A 17,890-nucleotide genomic window follows, 5' to 3' on the forward strand; every position below is an offset into this window, starting at 1 on the left:
GTGTGTGTGTGTGTGTGTGTGTGTGTGTGTGTACCTCTGCAGTCTCCCATACAGTACCAGAGGAAGTGTACAGTATTTGTGTACAGTATTTGGAAAGGGTAGGGGTAGCAATGGATGACAGAGAGAAAGGGATGAAAGGCAAGGTTGGGGGGGGGGGGGGGGGGGAGGGAGGGAGGGAGGGAGGGAGGGAGGGAGGGAGGGAGGGAGGGAACGTAAGAGTATGTAGCTCAAGGGGTCTAGCTGACCTCTCCACGTCACTAAGAGGTTATTCTCTCACTGTATGAGTCATACTGTTTATCTGCTCTGCAAGCAAACCCTCACGTGTGTGTGTAAATGTGTGTGTGTGTGTGTATGCGTGTGTGTGTGTGTGTGTGTGTGTGTGTGTGTGTGTGTGTGTGTGTGTGTGTGTGTGTGTGTGTGTGTGTGTGTGTGTATGTATGTGTGTGTGTATGTACAGTAGGTGTGTGTGTGTAGGTGTGGTGTGTGTGTATGTATGTATGTATGTATGTGTGTGTGTATGTATGTATGTATGTATGTATGTGTGTGTGTGTGTGTGTGTGTGTGTGTGTGTGTGTGTGTGTGTGTGTGTGTGTGTGTGTGTGTGTGTGTGTGTGTGTGTATAGGTGCGTGTGTGTATGTGTGTGTATGTATGTGTGTGTAGTTGTTTGTGTGTGTCTATGTAGGTGTGTGTGTGTGTGTGTGTGTGTGTGTGTGTGTGTGTGTGTGTGTGTGTGTGTGTGTGTGTGTGTGTGTGTGTGTGTCCAAGACAATAACATTCTAGTCCACATTAGAATGTCATTGAATGTCATTGTGATGATACATTTTGTGACAGAATGGAGGAAATAGCTTGCTGAATTTTGTGTTTGTTGAAAGGTTTATGTGTGTGTGTGTGTGTGCGTGTGTCCGTGTGTGTGTGCATGCTTTTGTACGTGCATGTGTGTTACAGACGTTTTGGCTTCTCCTTATCGATTGTGAATTCACCCATGAAAACGATGGAAAGAGGAAGCACAAAGAAATTAACATGAAGGAGTGAAGGACAGGAAGAGGAAACCAATGTGACAGGAAGCGTGGCACTCCAGACTTCCTGTGACACGGAACTCCAGGGAGTGGCAGGAAGTAGAAATAAAATAATCGTACCAAACCAACCGACGCTCTGTTTATCACACACATCCAAACACACACACACATGTACACACGCACACACACATACACACACGTAGACACGCAAACACACACACACACCAAGACAAATAACTCCCTGCGGCTGCCAGCCGGTACTGGAAACATCACACACACCAATATGTTGGATATAACAGGCAGACGGCAGGATTTAACATCTTCAGGTAAAGTGGAAGATCAGCAAGACTGTTCCATATCTTTGTCTCTGCATCTCTATGTTTTCTATTCCCCCCTGAAAAGGCTTAGTCACGCTGGCCCTATAACCGTGCTGCCAGATGTTTACCCTGCAAGACTAAAAGAGCATCGCTTGTACAACCACACACACACCGCACGCAGACAGACAGCCAGACGGTGTGCAGCCAAAGGCGGATTACTACTACTCTGTGTATCACAAGAGAATCTGACACAGACACACGGCTAAACAGACCAGGCTGGTCACACGAAAGAGCAGGCCAGGCCACAGACAGCGTACCACCGCAACACAGATTACAACTACACTACGAGATTGAGAATAAAGCACACACAGACAAACAGACACACACACACACACACACACACACTATTCCTAAGCAGTTTATACACAACACTGCAGTGCATTCATCACCACCATAGTGTACCCCCAGACAGAGAGGCTCTGAATGCTCTATATACACTGTATATACAAAAGTATGTGGACACACCTTCAAATTAGTGGATTTGGCTATTACAGCCACACCTGTTGCTGACATGTGTATAAAATTGAGCACACTGCCATGCAATCTCCATAGACAAACATTGGCAGTAGAATGGCCTTACTGAAGAGCTAAATGACTTTCAACGTGGCACTGTGATAGGATACCACCTGCCCCGGTCAACTGGAAGTGTTGTTATTGTGAAGTGGAAACGTCTAGGAGCAACAACGGCTCAGCCGCAAAGTGGTCGGCCACACAAGCTCACAGAACGGGACCGCCGAGTGCTGAAGCGCGTAAAAATCATCTGTCCTCAGTTGCAACACTTCCGAGTTCCAAACTGCCTCTGGAAGCAACGTCAGCACAATAACTGTTAGTCGGAAACTTCATGAATGGGTTTCATGGCCGAGCAGCCGCACACAAGCCAAAGATCACCATGCGCAATGCCAAGTATATATTTTTTTTTTGGGGGGGGGGGTTTGCTCTGCTGTACGGAATCTGGACACTTCTCTTCATGGCTCCTAGTAATGTACTCTCTCCTGTCTGTTTGTGCATCTGATCTTACACACTTTTTCTTCATTTCTAATAAAACTTAACTCTTTGCTAACCTGTAGCCTCTCCCTCTCGTAGATAAGGCAGGAAAAGCAACATGCCTCATGTTTTTGGGTTAAAAGTCGAAGGCAATGCCAGGAGAACACTACCTGCCCAAATGCATAGTGCCAACTGTAAAGTTTGGTGGAGGAGGAATAATGTTCTGGGGCAGTTTTCCACAGTTTGGGCTAGGCCCCTTAGTTCCAGTGAAGGGAAGTCTTAACGCTCCAGCATACAATTACATTCTAGACCATTCTGTGCTTCCAACTTTGTGGCAACAGTTTGGGGAAGGCCCTTTCCTGTTTCAGCATGACAATGCCCCCGTGCACAAAGCAAGGACCATACAGAAATGGTTTATCAAGATCAGTGTGGAAGAACTTGACTGGCCTGCACAGAGCCCTGACCTCAATCTCATCGAACACCTTTGGGATGAATTGGAACGCCGACTGCGAGCCAGGCCTAATCGCCCAACATCAGTGCCCGACCTCACTAATGCTCTTGTGGCTGAATGGAAGCAAGTCCCCATAGCAATGTTCCAACATCCAGTGGAAAGCCTTCCCAGAAGAGTGGAGGCTGTTGTAGCAGCAAAGTTCCAACATCCAGTGGAAAGCCTTCCCAGAAGAGTGGAGGCTGTTGTAGCAGCAATGTTCCAACATCCAGTGGAAAGCCTTCCCAGAAGAGTGGAGGCTGTTGTAGCAGCAATGTTCCAACATCCAGTGGAAAGCCTTCCCAGAAGAGTGGAGGCTGTTGTAGCAGCAATGTTCCAACATCCAGTGGAAAGCCTTCCCAGAAGAGTGGAGGCTGTTGTAGCAGCAATGTTCCAACATCCAGTGGAAAGCCTTCCCAGAAGAGTGGAGGCTGTTGTAGCAGCAATGTTCCAACATCCAGTGGAAAGCCTTCCCAGAAGAGTGGAGGCTGTTGTAGCAGCAATGTTCCAACATCCAGTGGAAAGCCTTCCCAGAAGAGTGGAGGCTGTTGTAGCAGCAATGTTCCAACATCCAGTGGAAAGCCTTCCCAGAAGAGTGGAGGCTGTTGTAGCAGCAATGTTCCAACATCCAGTGGAAAGCCTTCCCAGAAGAGTGGAGGCTGTTGTAGCAGCAATGTTCCAACATCCAGTGGAAAGCCTTCCCAGAAGAGTGGAGGCTGTTGTAGCAGCAATGTTCCAACATCCAGTGGAAAGCCTTCCCAGAAGAGTGGAGGCTGTTGTAGCAGCAATGTTCCAACATCCAGTGGAAAGCCTTCCCAGAAGAGTGGAGGCTGTTGTAGCAGCAAAGTTCCAACATCCAGTGGAAAGCCTTCCCAGAAGAGTGGAGGCTGTTGTAGCAGCAATGTTCCAACATCCAGTGGAAAGCCTTCCCAGAAGAGTGGAGGCTGTTGTAGCAGCAATGTTCCAACATCCAGTGGAAAGCCTTCCCAGAAGAGTGGAGGCTGTTGTAGCAGCAATGTTCCAACATCCAGTGGAAAGCCTTCCCAGAAGAGTGGAGGCTGTTGTAGCAGCAATGTTCCAACATCCAGTGGAAAGCCTTCCCAGAAGAGTGGAGGCTGTTGTAGCAGCAATGTTCCAACATCCAGTGGAAAGCCTTCCCAGAAGAGTGGAGGCTGTTGTAGCAGCAAAGTTCCAACATCCAGTGGAAAGCCTTCCCAGAAGAGTGGAGGCTGTTGTAGCAGCAAAAGGGGGACCAACTCCATATTAATGCCCATGATTTTGGAATGATATGTTCGACGAGCAGGTGTCCACATACTTTTGGTCATGTAATATACAGTATATATACTGTGTGTGTGTGTGTGTGTGTGTCAGTCATCTAGGGATGGGCCATAATGGCACTCATTCACCATGAATTACATAAACAGGGCATTAACACAACGCTGTGTTTGAATATTCCCAGCTCAGGGACCAATGATAACCTTAGGAAGAGGGGAAGAGAGGAGAGGAGGGAGAGGGGGAGAAGCGTTGAGAGGAAGAGGAGGAATGAAGAGAAATGAAGAGGAACCCTTCACTGATCGTTCCGAGGAGCAGCCGGGAAGCAGATCACAGGCGCGCTGTGACAACCTCTCCCTCCCTTCTCTCCATGTCTTACCAGCCCTTGGGATGAGACAGCCTACTGGGATGCATCTCAATAGTCTTAAGTCCTTTTCCTCTCAATATCTCTTTTCCTCCATCTGACGTGAAACAACCTGAAGGGTATGAGAAAAATTCCCTCTAAGGATCTGCAATGTTGCTTTCACCCATCCTGTGTTTTTCAGGTCAGTGCTGATGAAGGAGAAGATATCATGGATGAAAAGAGGCATGAAGAGGAAACCATTTAAGAGTATTGAGACATATCCCTTATATTCCTCACTCGGCTGTAGTCCTCTCCTTTAGACCAATCAAGGGGATGAGGCATCCACCACAGTGTGTTGTCCAGTGTCTTCAGATCAGGGTAGGTAAGGAGAGGAAACTAGGAGAGGAAACTAGGAGAGGACCCCTGTTTAGACTAGATGCAGCCCTGTGGACCAGTTGGGACCTCTACCATCCATGCTCACTGGAGAGAGCACACACACACACACACACACACCTTATTTCATGTCTGATAGTCATGCATAATCATCGTGTGTGTGTGTGTGTAATGGTAGCTAGTGTCTTATTGCACACACAGCTGCGGTAACATGTTTGCTCCTATACAGTGGCCTATAGCAGCTGTACATGCTTACTACACACACAGAGAGAATGAATGGACGTGCTGACGATTTAACATCACAGCGAAAAGCCTCGGGCCCGTGCTCGGCCGTTTGTGGATTGTATAAAGATCAAAGCGAGACAGAATACGGTCAAATAAACGTTCACATAGATTATGTGGGTGTGTCTGTATTGATATCGTTTTATAACACCGCGGATCAAATGCTGCAAGCTACATAGAACATATATAGGCTAGGCTGCTACTGTACTCTCTCTCTCTCAATTCAATTAAATAGGCTTTATTGGCACGGGAAACATGTTTACATCGCCAAGGCAAGTGATCATGATGGATCCTCAATCACAGAAATTGACCAAAAACTCAACGCATTTGCTTCGTCCTCCCTGACCATGCGCGCTGCGGTGAAATAGTCTAATTCTATAATGGGCTGAATATACAGCTCTGCCAGTGCTATTTCTCACGGTAACGGACAGGCACATTCCTGCACAGTAACGATAGGCTACATCCACCCATATCGGGGGCCAGGCAGCTGTGACCAATCCCTCCGGTTTAGCCTTTTCACCCATTATCGATCTCGGCACGGGATGCCGTTAACACCCAGCCTGCCCACCTGCTTTAGCCAACCCGTCCTGACCGGCTTCACCGGGTCCGGTTTGGGCAGGGTCCCCGGGAATCATCCTCTCCGATAGATCCTCCACGCCTTCAACGAGAGGCTGGTCGGTTCTTTTTTTATTTCCTTTTTTGAACCCCTCGGTATGCAGAGACGGTCGTTACCGGGAGAAAGTCAGTCAGTCACCGCGCGGCCCCGTCCCCATGTTCTCTTCTGTATCCTGGCAGCGATTCCCGTCCGTAGTCGCGCGCATTCCCGTGCCTCCGCTACTGTCACCGTGATCCTGCGCGGCATCACATCACATCATATCCCTCCGTATCGCCTTGCGCGCTTTTGTTCAGCAGTTGCCTTGTAGGCCTACCGAATACCGAGGCGGAAAGCTCGTGCAGCATGCTCCACTACTTGCCAACTACAACCAACCTACCGACCAATCTAACAATAGCGTTAAACCGAAACGCATGCGGTGCAGATGGCTCGGGCTCAGCTGACTGCATGAGCACCGACCGTCCCGAGCCTGTCCATGCACGGCGCGTGCAACCAGAGGCGAGGCAGGCCGGTAGTGTAGACTACATACGGTGCCTGAAGTGATTTTAGAAGAACATCATCGCTGTTCTCTGACTGTAGGAGGCACTTTCCCTTATTCCCTGGCAGGCGCTATAAAATCAATGCGCTTGATCTATGCCGTCATTCATCCACCAGTCTTCACACACCAAGGACGATGGCAACATCATGGTTTGCTTTGTTCTTCCCAGATTAGAGAAGAGGAGGCTATCTTAATGGGGTCAAGCTGCCTATATAGGCTATATTTGATGCTGATCGCATAGCCTAAAGGAGCTGCCCTTTGCTTATTGCATCACCAGCCCGCCTCCTCTTATTTATAAAAGCAGTAACCGCCTATCTAGAAAAAAACACAGCTCCCGGTGACATCACTCAATTAACCGTGACACCCGCAGCATCAATGTGTCGCCCGCCGTGGTTGTGTAACCTATTGTTATCGCCTCCCAACAACAGACCAAACCTCCCTCTCATCTCCACACGCACACACACACACCATTGGAGGCTGCTGGGGGGGGGGGGGGGGGGGGGGGGGGGAGAGAATGGCATCAAACACATGGAAACCATGCATTTGATGTATTTGATAACATACCACACAGTGGCAACCGGTCCTTCAGGGCACCTGTTTAGCTAAAATAAGAATAGCTTTATAGAGCCACATACAAACATGGTCTCTTTTTTGCTTTCTTGAGTAAAGCAGCTCAAAATGCAGGTGTTTCAGTCTAGCTCGGTGCTTTCTGTGGTGGTGGGGCAGCCAACGAAAATATGGAGTGTAGGGGTTGGTAATGTTCTCTAGTTGCGCTGTGATTTGCTCGGTGTTCTGTCACTCATGGGGGCACTACGTCACTGCAAAATCTATGGGAAGAGCTAGAAAATTAAAGCCCCTTGGGTGATGCCATACATTTACATTAGAAGTGCCCATCCAAGAAGGCTCAAGGTTATTGGCCACAGATAAAATGACATCAAATCACGTTATATCTATCGTAGATTTGATTCGACTGATCATCCAACTCGGAATTCCAAGTCAGGAACTCTGGCCTCTTTCTAGATAAGACCCAGAATCAGACAGTTCGAAGTAACAAAACTTTATTACAAAAACGGGGCAGGCAAACGACAGGTCAAGGTCAGGCAGAGGTCAGTAATTCAGAGCAGTCCGAAAGGTACAGAACGGCAAGCAGGCTCAGGGCAGGCAGAGGTCAGTAATTCAGAGCAGTCCGAAAGGTACAGAACAGCAGGCAGGCTCAGGGTCAGGGCAGGCAGAGGTCAGTAATTCAGAGCAGTCCGAAAGGTACAGAACAGCAGGCAAATATAAAAGATAAAAGGTTTTAGGGAATGTTGGCATATCAGATATCACTTTTAGTTTAACTCCTTTATCTTAGGAAAGTTATATAGCCCTACTATTCGATTATAGGTAGAATGACTCAAGGTAAACTATCGTCTCGTATAGATCAACTACTATTCTACTGTGAAAATGTCCGATAAATGTCTGTCGAGAGCTGCAAATGATAAAACATGAGGAAATGTCGCCCCGTGCGGACATTTGTTATTCATTTCACACTCACCCTGGACGCACACAATGTGACGTCACAATTGCCGTCTGTTACGCGGGAATCACAAACTGATACAAAATAACCGACGCAGCACATGCTACTGTCTTTCCCGCTTTCACAGCGTTTACGTCGTCTGATCACGCGCAGAGAACTGCACCGTCTTTTACAGGTTAATTATTTATTATTTATTATGAATCCACAGTTATTAGTAGGCTATAGGCCTGCCATTTAAAAGGCCCTGTGCAGTCCAAATTCAGTTTTCCTGTATTTTATATATTGTACTACAGCTGATGAAACTAACACCGTAAAAGTGAGATTTTTTTGTATCAGTGTTATTTCCTGATAGTTGCTTATTGACTATACAATCTACATAGGACCTTCTAATCAGGTGGTTTGCATAGGTTACCCTCCCCACTCATTTACATTTACATTTAAGTCATTTAGCAGACGCTCTTATCCAGAGCGACTTACACTCAGACATTCCTTGCTAAATTCTTGCTTTTAAAATAGTTTTTGGGTAAAAAGCTACACTACCAGTCAAAAGTTTTAGAACACCTACTCATTCAAGGGTTTTTCTTTATTTTGTATATTTTCTACATTGTAGAATAATAGTGAAGACATCAAAACTATGAAATAACACATATGGAATCATGTAGTAACCAAAAAAGTATTAAACAAATCAAAATATATTTTATATTTGAGATTCTTCAAATAGCCATCCTTTCCCTGATGACAGCTTTGCACACTCTTTCAATTAACAGGTGTGCCTTCTTAAAGTTCATTTGTGGAATTTCTTTCCTTCTTAATGCATTTGAGCCAACCAGTTGTGTTGTAACAAGGTAGGGGTGGTATGCAACAGATAGCCCTATTTGGTAAAAGACCAAGTCCATATTATGGCAAGAACAGTTCAAATAAGCAAAGAGAAATGATAATCCATCATTCTTTAAGACATGAAGGTTAGTCAATACAGAACATTTTCAATAACTTTGAAAGTTTTTACAAGTGCAGTCGCAAAAACCATCAAGCGCTATGATGAAATTGGCTTTCATGAGGACCGCCACAGGAATGGAAGACCCAGAGTTTCCTCTGCTGCAGTGGATAAGTTTGTTAGAGTTACCAGCCTCAGAAATAGCAGCCCAAATAAATGCTTCACAGAGTTCAAGTAACTGACACATCTCAACATCAACTGTTCACAGGAGACTGCTGCAAAGAAACCACTAGTAAAGGACACCAATAAGAAGAAGAAACTTGCTTGGGCCAAGAAACACGAGCACTGGACATTAGACTGGTGGAAATTTGTCCTTTGGTCTGGTGTCCAAATTGGAGATTTTTGGTTCCAACCGCCGTGTCTTTGTGAGACGCGGTGTGGGTGAACGGATGATCTCCGCATGTGTATTTCCCACCGTAAAGCATGGAGGAGGAGGTGTTATAGTGTGGGGTGCTTTGCTGGTGACACTGTGATTTATTTAGAATTCAAGGCACACTTAACCAGCATAGCTACCGCAGCATTCTGCAGCGATACGCCATCCCATCTGGTTTGGGCTTAGTGGGACTATCATTTGTTTTTCAACAGGACAATGACCCAACACACCTCCAGGCTGTGTAAGGGCTATTTTACCAAGAAGGAGAGTGATGGAGTGCTGCATCAGATGACCTGGCCTCCACAATCCCCCGACCTCAACCAAATTGAGATGGTTTGGGATAAGTCGGACCGCTGAGTGAAAGAAAAGCAGCCAACAAGTGCTCAGCATATGTGTGAACTCCTTCAAGACTGTTGGAAAAGCATTCCAGGTGAAACTGGTTGAGAGAATGCTAAGCATGTGCAAAGCTGTCAAGGCAAAGGTGGCTATTTGAAGAATCTCAAATATATTTTGATTTATTTAACACTTTTTTGGTTACTATATGATTCCATATATGTTATTTCATAGTTTTTATGTTTTCAGTATTTTTCTACATGTAGAAAATAGTAAAAATAAATAAAAGCCCTTCAGCTGATTTTAATATAAATCTATTACAGTACGGTACTTCATTGTTAACAATAATTTAGTTGATATTGACTTAAATACGACTGCATTGAGCCTATAACATTTTTATTTTAGAGTCAGGCAGACATTGCAAGAATGACGTTAAAATACCATTTTCTTTTCCCCATACAGGTGTTTTTGTTGCCGCTGGTTCCCATTCTGGGTTTAGAATGTCTCACACAGGTAAACCGGTGGTCATCCCTCCAGAGCTCCCCGGCATTCTGAAGCAGTTCACCAAGGACGCCATCCGGACACAACCTGAAGACCTGCTGGAATGGGCCACACTGTGAGTAGCATGAAGTTACGCCTAGCCACTGATCCAAGGTCAGTTTAGTATTATAGCATCTGAGAGGAGAAGAATGAAAGTTGGCCCTTGACCTCGTCTGCTTCCCAAATGGAGCCCTATTCATTACATAGTGCACTACTTTTGACCAGGGCCCATAGGGGACGAAGCCCACTGATCTAAAGTCAGTTGTAGCTGAACTGTGTGGAATATATGCCTGCATACATTCACTACAGTCCTTCAAGACCAGGATTCCTGCTCTGCTGTATTAACCCCAGTATTGTGCTGGTATGCATGTCTTCTACAGGTACTTCAGTGCTCTGGTCCAGGGGAAAACGTTACCTGTGAACAGGACACCAGACAAAGTGGTAACCCCCAACACCATGGACCTCACACCTGAGGTACTCACCACAATGCACGAAAAGGTACGGGGCCACACACACAAACACACCACAGCTAGACACACACATGCATGACTCACACGTGCACACACACACACATACACACATAAACGTGAAATCTCTCCCTCTCTCTCTGTCCCCGTCTCCCTACCCCCTTCTCCCCCCCTTCCCCTTCCCAGCTACATAAGAATGGCACAGTCAGTAAGAAGGAGGTGAGCAAGCTGTGGAGGTCGTTAGGATTGGCTGACGACCTTCTCAGACACATCATGACAGTGGGCTGCTTCGGAGATCAACTCGACTGGATAAAATTCTTCGCCCTGGGCTGCAGCTATCTGGGAGGGGTACATATGATATTGTGCACGCATGCAAGCACGCACTCATGCATGCACGCTGCACACACACACACACACACACACACACACACACACACACACACACACACACACACACACACACACTTAATAACATACAGACATTATCGAATGACCTTTGGGCCCCTGTTATCTTGGTGACCTCTGCCTTCTCTCTGGCAGACGATCAAGAACGCCATGACCCACGCGCTGTACATCCTGAACTCAGACAGCTCGTGTAAGCCCCCAGACGCCTGCGTCACCTTCGAGACCTTCCGCTTCCTTTACTCCTACCTGGCTGCGGTGGACAGAGAGGTGTCCCAGGCCCAGATAGACCGAACCATTACCTACTTGGAGGCTCAGGCGTGAGTTGAACAGTTACACAACTACACAGCTATACAACTACACAACAGCAAAAAAACTACACAGCAACAAAACAACTACACAGCAACTAAACAACTACACAACAACTACACAACTACACAACAACTAAACAGAGACACAACAACTACACAACTACACAGAGACACAACAACTACACAACTACACAGAGACACAACAACTACACAACTACACAGAGACACAACAACTACACAACTAAACAGAGACACAACAACTACACAACTAAACAGAGACACAACTACACAACAACTAAACAGAGACACAACAACTACACAACTACACAGAGACACAACAACTACACAACTACACAGAGACACAACAACTACACAACTACACAGAGACACAACAACTACACAACTAAACAGAGACACAACAACTACACAACTAAACAGAGACACAACAACTACACAACTACACAGAGACACAACAACTACACAACTAAACAGAGACACAACAACTACACAACTACACAGAGACACAACAACTACACAACTACACAGAGACACAACAACTACACAACTACACAGAGACACAACAACTACACAAATAAACAGAGACACAACAACTACACAACTAAACAGAGACACAACAACTACACAACTACACAGAGACACAACAACTACACAACTAAACAGAGACACAACAACTACACAACTACACAGAGACACAACAACTACACAACTACACAGAGACACAACAACTACACAGCAGCTACACAGAGACACAACAACTACACAACTACACAGAGACACAACAACTACACAGAGACACAACAACTACACAACTACACAGCAGCTACACAGTGACAACAAAAGCTCTCAAGTACCAGGAGACGCAGGTGTGAGAAATAAAATTGACTTTGCACAAAATGTGTGTGTATCTCTGTCTGTCTGTCTGTCTCTCAGGAAGGCGCGTGATGGGATGGTGAAGGTGTCGGACTTCGTCAACAGTCGTAAAGTGCGTTTGGGATAGACTCTCCCTCTCTCCCCCTTAGAACTTTGTTCTAATAAAGATGGTTCCAAAGAAACTCTGTTATTGCTATATCCTCCATCAATATCAGAGGACAGTGTTTCTGTATTACATTAAGTGAAAAGTCATCACTGATTGAGGCTGCCACAAGAGGCCAGAAACACATAGTAAAAGTCAAACATAGAGATAGATAGAGGACTCTAGTTCCCAAAAGCCTATTTTATCATAGGCAATACAATAATAGGACACATACAATGTTGCGTTCTCTAACTATCTCTAGTCAAAGCCAAATCCTGAGAGATTGGTCCCTGTCGTATTTGTCAGCTTAATACATTGTATAAGATTTGTATTATTGCAGAGATGGGAGGATTCAAGGAAACGGACAGAGGTGCACGTCATAAAAAAAAAAGAAAACATATAGACAGAACTAAGATAACTGGTTTCCTGTTGATAAAATAGGCAACAGGTGTTCTCAAATGTTTTCATGTCTGACCAGGTAGGTGCACGTCATATACAAAAATCTGCTCTGGACAGTTGTGCTACAGATATATGTTCGCCTCTGCGCTATCTATATTTGGCCTAATATATGGGATATATACAGAATACTCCTTTCTCTTTATTTTAGTGGATAATCACCCGTTGAAGTGTCTAGGGGTAAGGAATGTCCCTCAGTCGAGCACCTAAGTCCATTTTGTTCAAGCTGGGTTGAAGCTTGTTTTGGTACACTGTCTTTCAATATGTGATACATTGTTTGATAATGATGTTGCAAATTGTTTAGCTACACTGTGCTCTACTGAACGTCACTCTAGGTCAAATATAGATAAGGGGCGCTCGTTCCAATTTCTGTTGCAAAACGTTTAGCTGCGGTGTGTCCTACTGAACACTGGTGAGAAAAGAAGATGATAGACGTGTTCAAACCAATAGACAAGATGTTTGTTGGTTGCGTCAGGGAAAGTAATGCTATTCGGGCGGGTTTAGTTTTCGGATACGGAAGAGGAAGGAGCTATGTTTTGAAAGCATTGTCAGAAGTTTAGAAAGTTACGAAAAGGGGACTGTTGAAATAACTTTACATGACATTATTTACATAGGGCAGTGATACTATTAAAATACACCCTCATTCTATTTTAACAACGTGCGTGTCACTAATTGAAGGAAGGCAGTTTGGGAGAGGTAACTAACTTCGCTACGTTAATATCTAGCGTGTGCTTGCTTTGACAACTAGTTAAACGTTTTTGAATGGTATTACTTGACTGTTGCCAAGATGGACATACAACACCGGCAGCGTCCGGTCAAACCGGACCAGAGTTTTTGGGACAACCGAAGACTGTGGACCGCAAGGATTTTCTCCATGTTCTGCTGTGCGATGGTGGTGTCGGTCGTTGCAGTATTCTGCGCCTTTGTTTACCTCATCTTGAAAGGTACAACGTCTGTCATACAAGAGTTACAGAATTCTAGTCGCGGATGAAGACTCTCTTGGACAGTAGCTGAATAATATTGTTTTTTGTTACTTGTTATGTAAATATGTAATCTTGTCACTTCTGTATACTGTTTTGTGTGTTTGTGTTTCAGAGATGCGGAATGAGAGAGTGATTGGAGAGGATGGCTCAGAGGTTAGACTCCTAGGTAAGTACAGGTCTGTTCACAAAAGTTCATACAGACTAAGCCTCAAGAATAGAAAATTAACAAAACATGTTCCTCTCTCTCTCTCTCCCCTCCGCCCCCTCTCTCTCTCCCCTCTGGCCTCTCTCTCTCGCTCACCCCTCTCTCCCCTCTGTCTCTCTCTCCTCCCCCTCTGTAGGGTTCTGGAGTGTTCTGGTCATGTCAGTGTTAGCAGGGTTCTGCTGCTGTAGCTTCACATGGACCATCACCTACTTTGACTCTTTTGAGCCTGGCACGTTCCCCCCAACGCCCCTGTCCCCTGCCCACCTCAGGTAACACACACACACACACACACACACACACACACACACACACACTTGTACACTAACCTCAGTGGAGGCTGCTGAGTGAGCACGGCTCATAGTAACAGCTGGAATGGAGTCAATGGAAAGGTATCAGGCATATCAAAGACGTGGTTTCCATGTAGTTGATACCGTTCCACTGACTCCATTCCAGCCATTATTATGAGCCGTCCTCACTCAGCAGCCTCCACTGACTAACCTACATTCCCTAACTCTTCCACTGGCCTTCTCTTGTCCTTTTCCTAACTCCTCTTGTTCCATCTCTTCCTGTTCTCTCCCAAGCCCAGATAGCAGGACACACACGTGTGTAAATAGAATGATGCCATATCGAGAGCTTGGGACTATAAGGTTCTATCTGTATTTTAGTCAAGATGTCGTTATTGAAACAGCCTTGTTCTGTTCAGTGTTCTCTACCTATACAGTACTCTAAATACCTCAATTCATGTTAAGTTCAAAAGAATACAAGATACAAGTAGTTGACACCATTCAAACCAATGAGGGTTCAGAACTTTAAAGCCAATTATCTCAGAATCATCTTTTTCCAGATAGAACTTTACAGTCCCAAGCTGTCGATATGTGTTGCAACCCTTGATGTCTAATTCTGTCTGTCTGTCTGTCTGTCAGGCAGGTGACAGGTCACTCCTTCCATATGGGCTACAGTGTGGCGGTCCTAAATGGCATTGTAGCGGCGATCACCATCATCTGGAGCCTCACCTGACCTTACCCACAACCCCCTGTTCTACCTGACCTTACCCACAACCCCCTGTTCTACCTGACCTTACCCACATCCCCCTGTTCTACCTGACCTTACCCACATCCCCCTGTTCTACCTGACCTTACCCACAACCCCCTGTTCTACCTGACCTTACCCACAACCCCCTGTTCTACCTGACCTTACCCACAACCCCCTGTTCTACCTGACCTTACCCACAACCCCCTGTTCTACCTGACCTTACCCACATCCCCCTGTTCTACCTGACCTTACCCACAACCCCCTGTTCTACCTGACCTTATCCACAACCCCCTGTTCTACCTGACCTTACCCACAACCCCCTGTTCAACCTGACCTTACCCACAACCCCCTGTTCTACCTGACCTTACCCACAACCCCCTGTTCTACCTGACCTTACCCACAACCCCCTGTTCTACCTAACCTTACCCACAACCCCCTGTTCTACCTGACCTTACCCACAACCCCCTGTTCTACCTGACCTTACCCACAACCCCCTGTTCTACCTGACCTTACCCACAACGCCCTGTTCTACCTGACCTTACCCACATCCCCCTGTTCTACCTGACCTTACCCACATCCCCCTGTTCTACCTGACCTTACCCACAACCCCCTGTTCTACCTGACCTTACCCACAACCCCCTGTTCTACCTGACCTTACCCACAACCCCTGTTCTACCTGACCTTACCCACAACGCCCTGTTCTACCTGACCTTACCCACAACGCCCTGTTCTACCTGACCTTACCCACAACCCCCTGTTCTACCTGACCTTACCCACATCCCCCTGTTCTACCTGACCTTACCCACATCCCCCTGTTCTACCTGACCTTACCCACAACCCCCTGTTCTACCTGACCTTACCCACAACCCCCTGTTCTACCTGACCTTACCCACAACCCCCTGTTCTACCTGACCTTACCCACATCCCCCTGTTCTACCTGACCTTACCCACAACCCCCTGTTCTACCTGACCTTACCCACAACCCCCTGTTCTACCTGACCTTACCCACATCCCCCTGTTCTACCTGACCTTACCCACATCCCCCTGTTCTACCTGACCTTACCCACAACCCCCTGTTCTACCTGACCTTACCCACAACCCCCTGTTCTACCTGACCTTACCCACATCCCCCTGTTCTACCTGACCTTACCCACAACCCCCTGTTCTACCTGACCTTACCCACATCCCCCTGTTCTACCTGACCTTAGCCACAACCCCCTGTTCTACCTGACCTTACCCACAACCCCCTGTTCTACCTGACCTTACCCACAACCCCTGTTCTACCTGACCTTACCCACAACGCCCTGTTCTACCTGACCTTACCCACAACCCCCTGTTCTACCTGACCTTACCCACAACCCCCTGTTCTACCTGACCTTACCCACATCCCCCTGTTCTACCTGACCTTACCCACATCCCCCTGTTCTACCTGACCTTACCCACAACCCCCTGTTCTACCTGACCCGACCCACAACCCCCTGTTCTACCTGACCCGACCCACAACCCCCTGTTCTACCTGACCTTACCCACAACCCCTGTTCTACCTGACCTTACCCACAACGCCCTGTTCTACCTGACCCGACCCACAACCCCCTGTTCTACCTGACCCGACCCACAACCCCCTGTTCTACCTGACCTTACCCACAACCCCCTGTTCTACCTGACCTTACCCACAACCCCCTGTTCTACCTGACCTTACCCACAACCCCCTGTTCTACCTGACCCGACCCACAACCCCCTGTTCTACCTGACCCGACCCACAACCCCCTGTTCTACCTGACCTTACCCACAACCCCCTGTTCTACCTGACCTTACCCACAACCCCCTGTTCTACCTGACCTTACCCACAACCCCCTGTTCTACCTGACCTTACCCACAACCCCCTGTTCTACCTGACCTTACCCACAACCCCCTGTTCTACCTGACCTGACCTTACCCACAACCCCCTGTTCAACCTGACCTGACCTTACCCACAACCCCCTGTTCAACCTGACCTGACCTTACCCACAACCCCATGTTCAACCTGACCTTACCCACAACCCCCTGTTCAACCTGATCTTACCCACAACCCCCTGTTCAACCTGACCTTACCCACAATCTCCTGTTCTACCTGACCTGACCCACAACCCCCTGCTCTGACCCACGACCCCCTGACCTTACCCACAACCCCTTGTTCTACCTGACCTTACCCACAATCTTCAACATGTGTATGTGTACATCTCAAGAGAAGCAGTAGAACATGATGTGATACTATGAGACAATGTGTCCAGTACTAAAGTCAGCATCTCACTCACTAGCTCCTTGTTGTTTGGTTCTCCATGCTGTCCTCTTCCAGGCTGATGCAGTGTTGAGTCCCAGGTTTCTACAAAGTCAGGATATCTTTTTTAATGTACTGTATATTGTGATATATATATATATCTAGCCTAAAGAGGTTTTTGTGCTATAAAGAGAATGTTTCAAATATAAAATGAGGCTCACACATTATAAATCTATAGTTTATTGTGTCTAATATATAACCTGTAGAGATATGTTCCATGCAGTGTATCTGTGCATTTGACTGTTATTCTCACTGAATTACGCTTTCACTGTCTCTCCTTCCCACACTGTCTGTACTACTGAACAGTAAAGAAGCTCTCACCTGCCTTCTGTATCTTTTCTCCTATCTGAAACGTTGTCACACACACACACACACACACACACACACACACACACACACACACAGGCCCTCAGCAGGACGTCCATTCCTTCCTTGATCTCACCATTATCCTCCTCACAACACACCAACAACTCCTGGACACACACATAGGGAACAACTCCTGGACACACACACAGGGAACAACTCCTGGACACACACATAGGGAACAACTCCTGGACACACACATAGGGAACAACTCCTGGACACACACATAGGGAACAACTCCTGGATACACACATAGGGA

The 17,890-nt window shown here is 46.6% G+C and overlaps 3 protein-coding genes across 4 annotated transcripts in view; 2 read left to right on the forward strand and 1 right to left on the reverse strand.

Moving 5' to 3' along the window:
• Window positions 1–5,837, reverse strand: part of LOC106575792 (kalirin) — a 78,490-nt gene extending 72,653 nt beyond the window's left edge. Inside the window, 1 exon segment of the mRNA XM_082963023.1 lies at window positions 5,724–5,837. Coding sequence (XP_082819149.1) covers window positions 5,724–5,790 — 67 coding nt within the window. The 5' untranslated portion in view covers window positions 5,791–5,837.
• LOC106574820 (ropporin-1) lies at window positions 1,105–12,315 on the forward strand. Of its 2 annotated transcripts, none has more exons than XM_082963021.1 (6): window positions 1,105–1,343; window positions 9,985–10,138; window positions 10,443–10,560; window positions 10,716–10,877; window positions 11,070–11,251; window positions 12,194–12,315. In XM_082963021.1, the coding sequence occupies exons 1-6, from the start codon at window positions 1,187–1,189 to the stop codon at window positions 12,258–12,260; spliced, it is 840 nt and encodes a 279-aa protein (XP_082819147.1). In that variant the 5' UTR covers window positions 1,105–1,186; the 3' UTR covers window positions 12,261–12,315. The 2 variants fall into 2 exon arrangements, with proteins under 2 accessions (XP_082819147.1, XP_082819148.1); XM_082963022.1 differs by lacking the exon at window positions 1,105–1,343 and adding an exon at window positions 6,915–7,997.
• An 897-nt stretch (window positions 12,316–13,212) lies between these two features.
• On the forward strand, window positions 13,213–17,593 carry LOC106574821 (ADP-ribosylation factor-like protein 6-interacting protein 6). Its single transcript, XM_014150910.3, has 4 exons — window positions 13,213–13,675; window positions 13,827–13,880; window positions 14,056–14,188; window positions 14,843–17,593. Exons 1-4 carry the CDS (start codon window positions 13,519–13,521, stop codon window positions 14,934–14,936), a joined length of 438 nt encoding a protein of 145 aa, XP_014006385.1. The 5' UTR covers window positions 13,213–13,518; the 3' UTR covers window positions 14,937–17,593.
• Window positions 17,594–17,890: the final 297 nt, after the last annotated feature.

This window comes from Salmo salar, chromosome 16 (assembly GCF_965601325.2).
Source record: "Salmo salar chromosome 16, fSalSal1, whole genome shotgun sequence".
Lineage (NCBI taxonomy): Eukaryota > Metazoa > Chordata > Actinopteri > Salmoniformes > Salmonidae > Salmo > Salmo salar.

Bases quoted from the DNA above. Each gene is read 5' to 3' on its own strand.
- LOC106574820 (XM_082963021.1), top strand. From the start codon at position 1,187: ATGTACACACGCACACACACATACACACACGTAGACACGCAAACACAC. The intron at 1,344-9,984 runs GTAAAGTGGAAG...TTCCCCATACAG, and splicing joins GCAGGATTTAACATCTTCAG to GTGTTTTTGTTGCCGCTGGT. The intron at 11,252-12,193 runs GTGAGTTGAACA...TCTGTCTCTCAG, and splicing joins ACCTACTTGGAGGCTCAGGC to GAAGGCGCGTGATGGGATGG.
- LOC106574821 (XM_014150910.3), top strand. From the start codon at position 13,519: ATGGACATACAACACCGGCAGCGTCCGGTCAAACCGGACCAGAGTTTT. The intron at 13,881-14,055 runs GTAAGTACAGGT...CCCCCTCTGTAG, and splicing joins CTCAGAGGTTAGACTCCTAG to GGTTCTGGAGTGTTCTGGTC. The intron at 14,189-14,842 runs GTAACACACACA...TCTGTCTGTCAG, and splicing joins CTGTCCCCTGCCCACCTCAG to GCAGGTGACAGGTCACTCCT.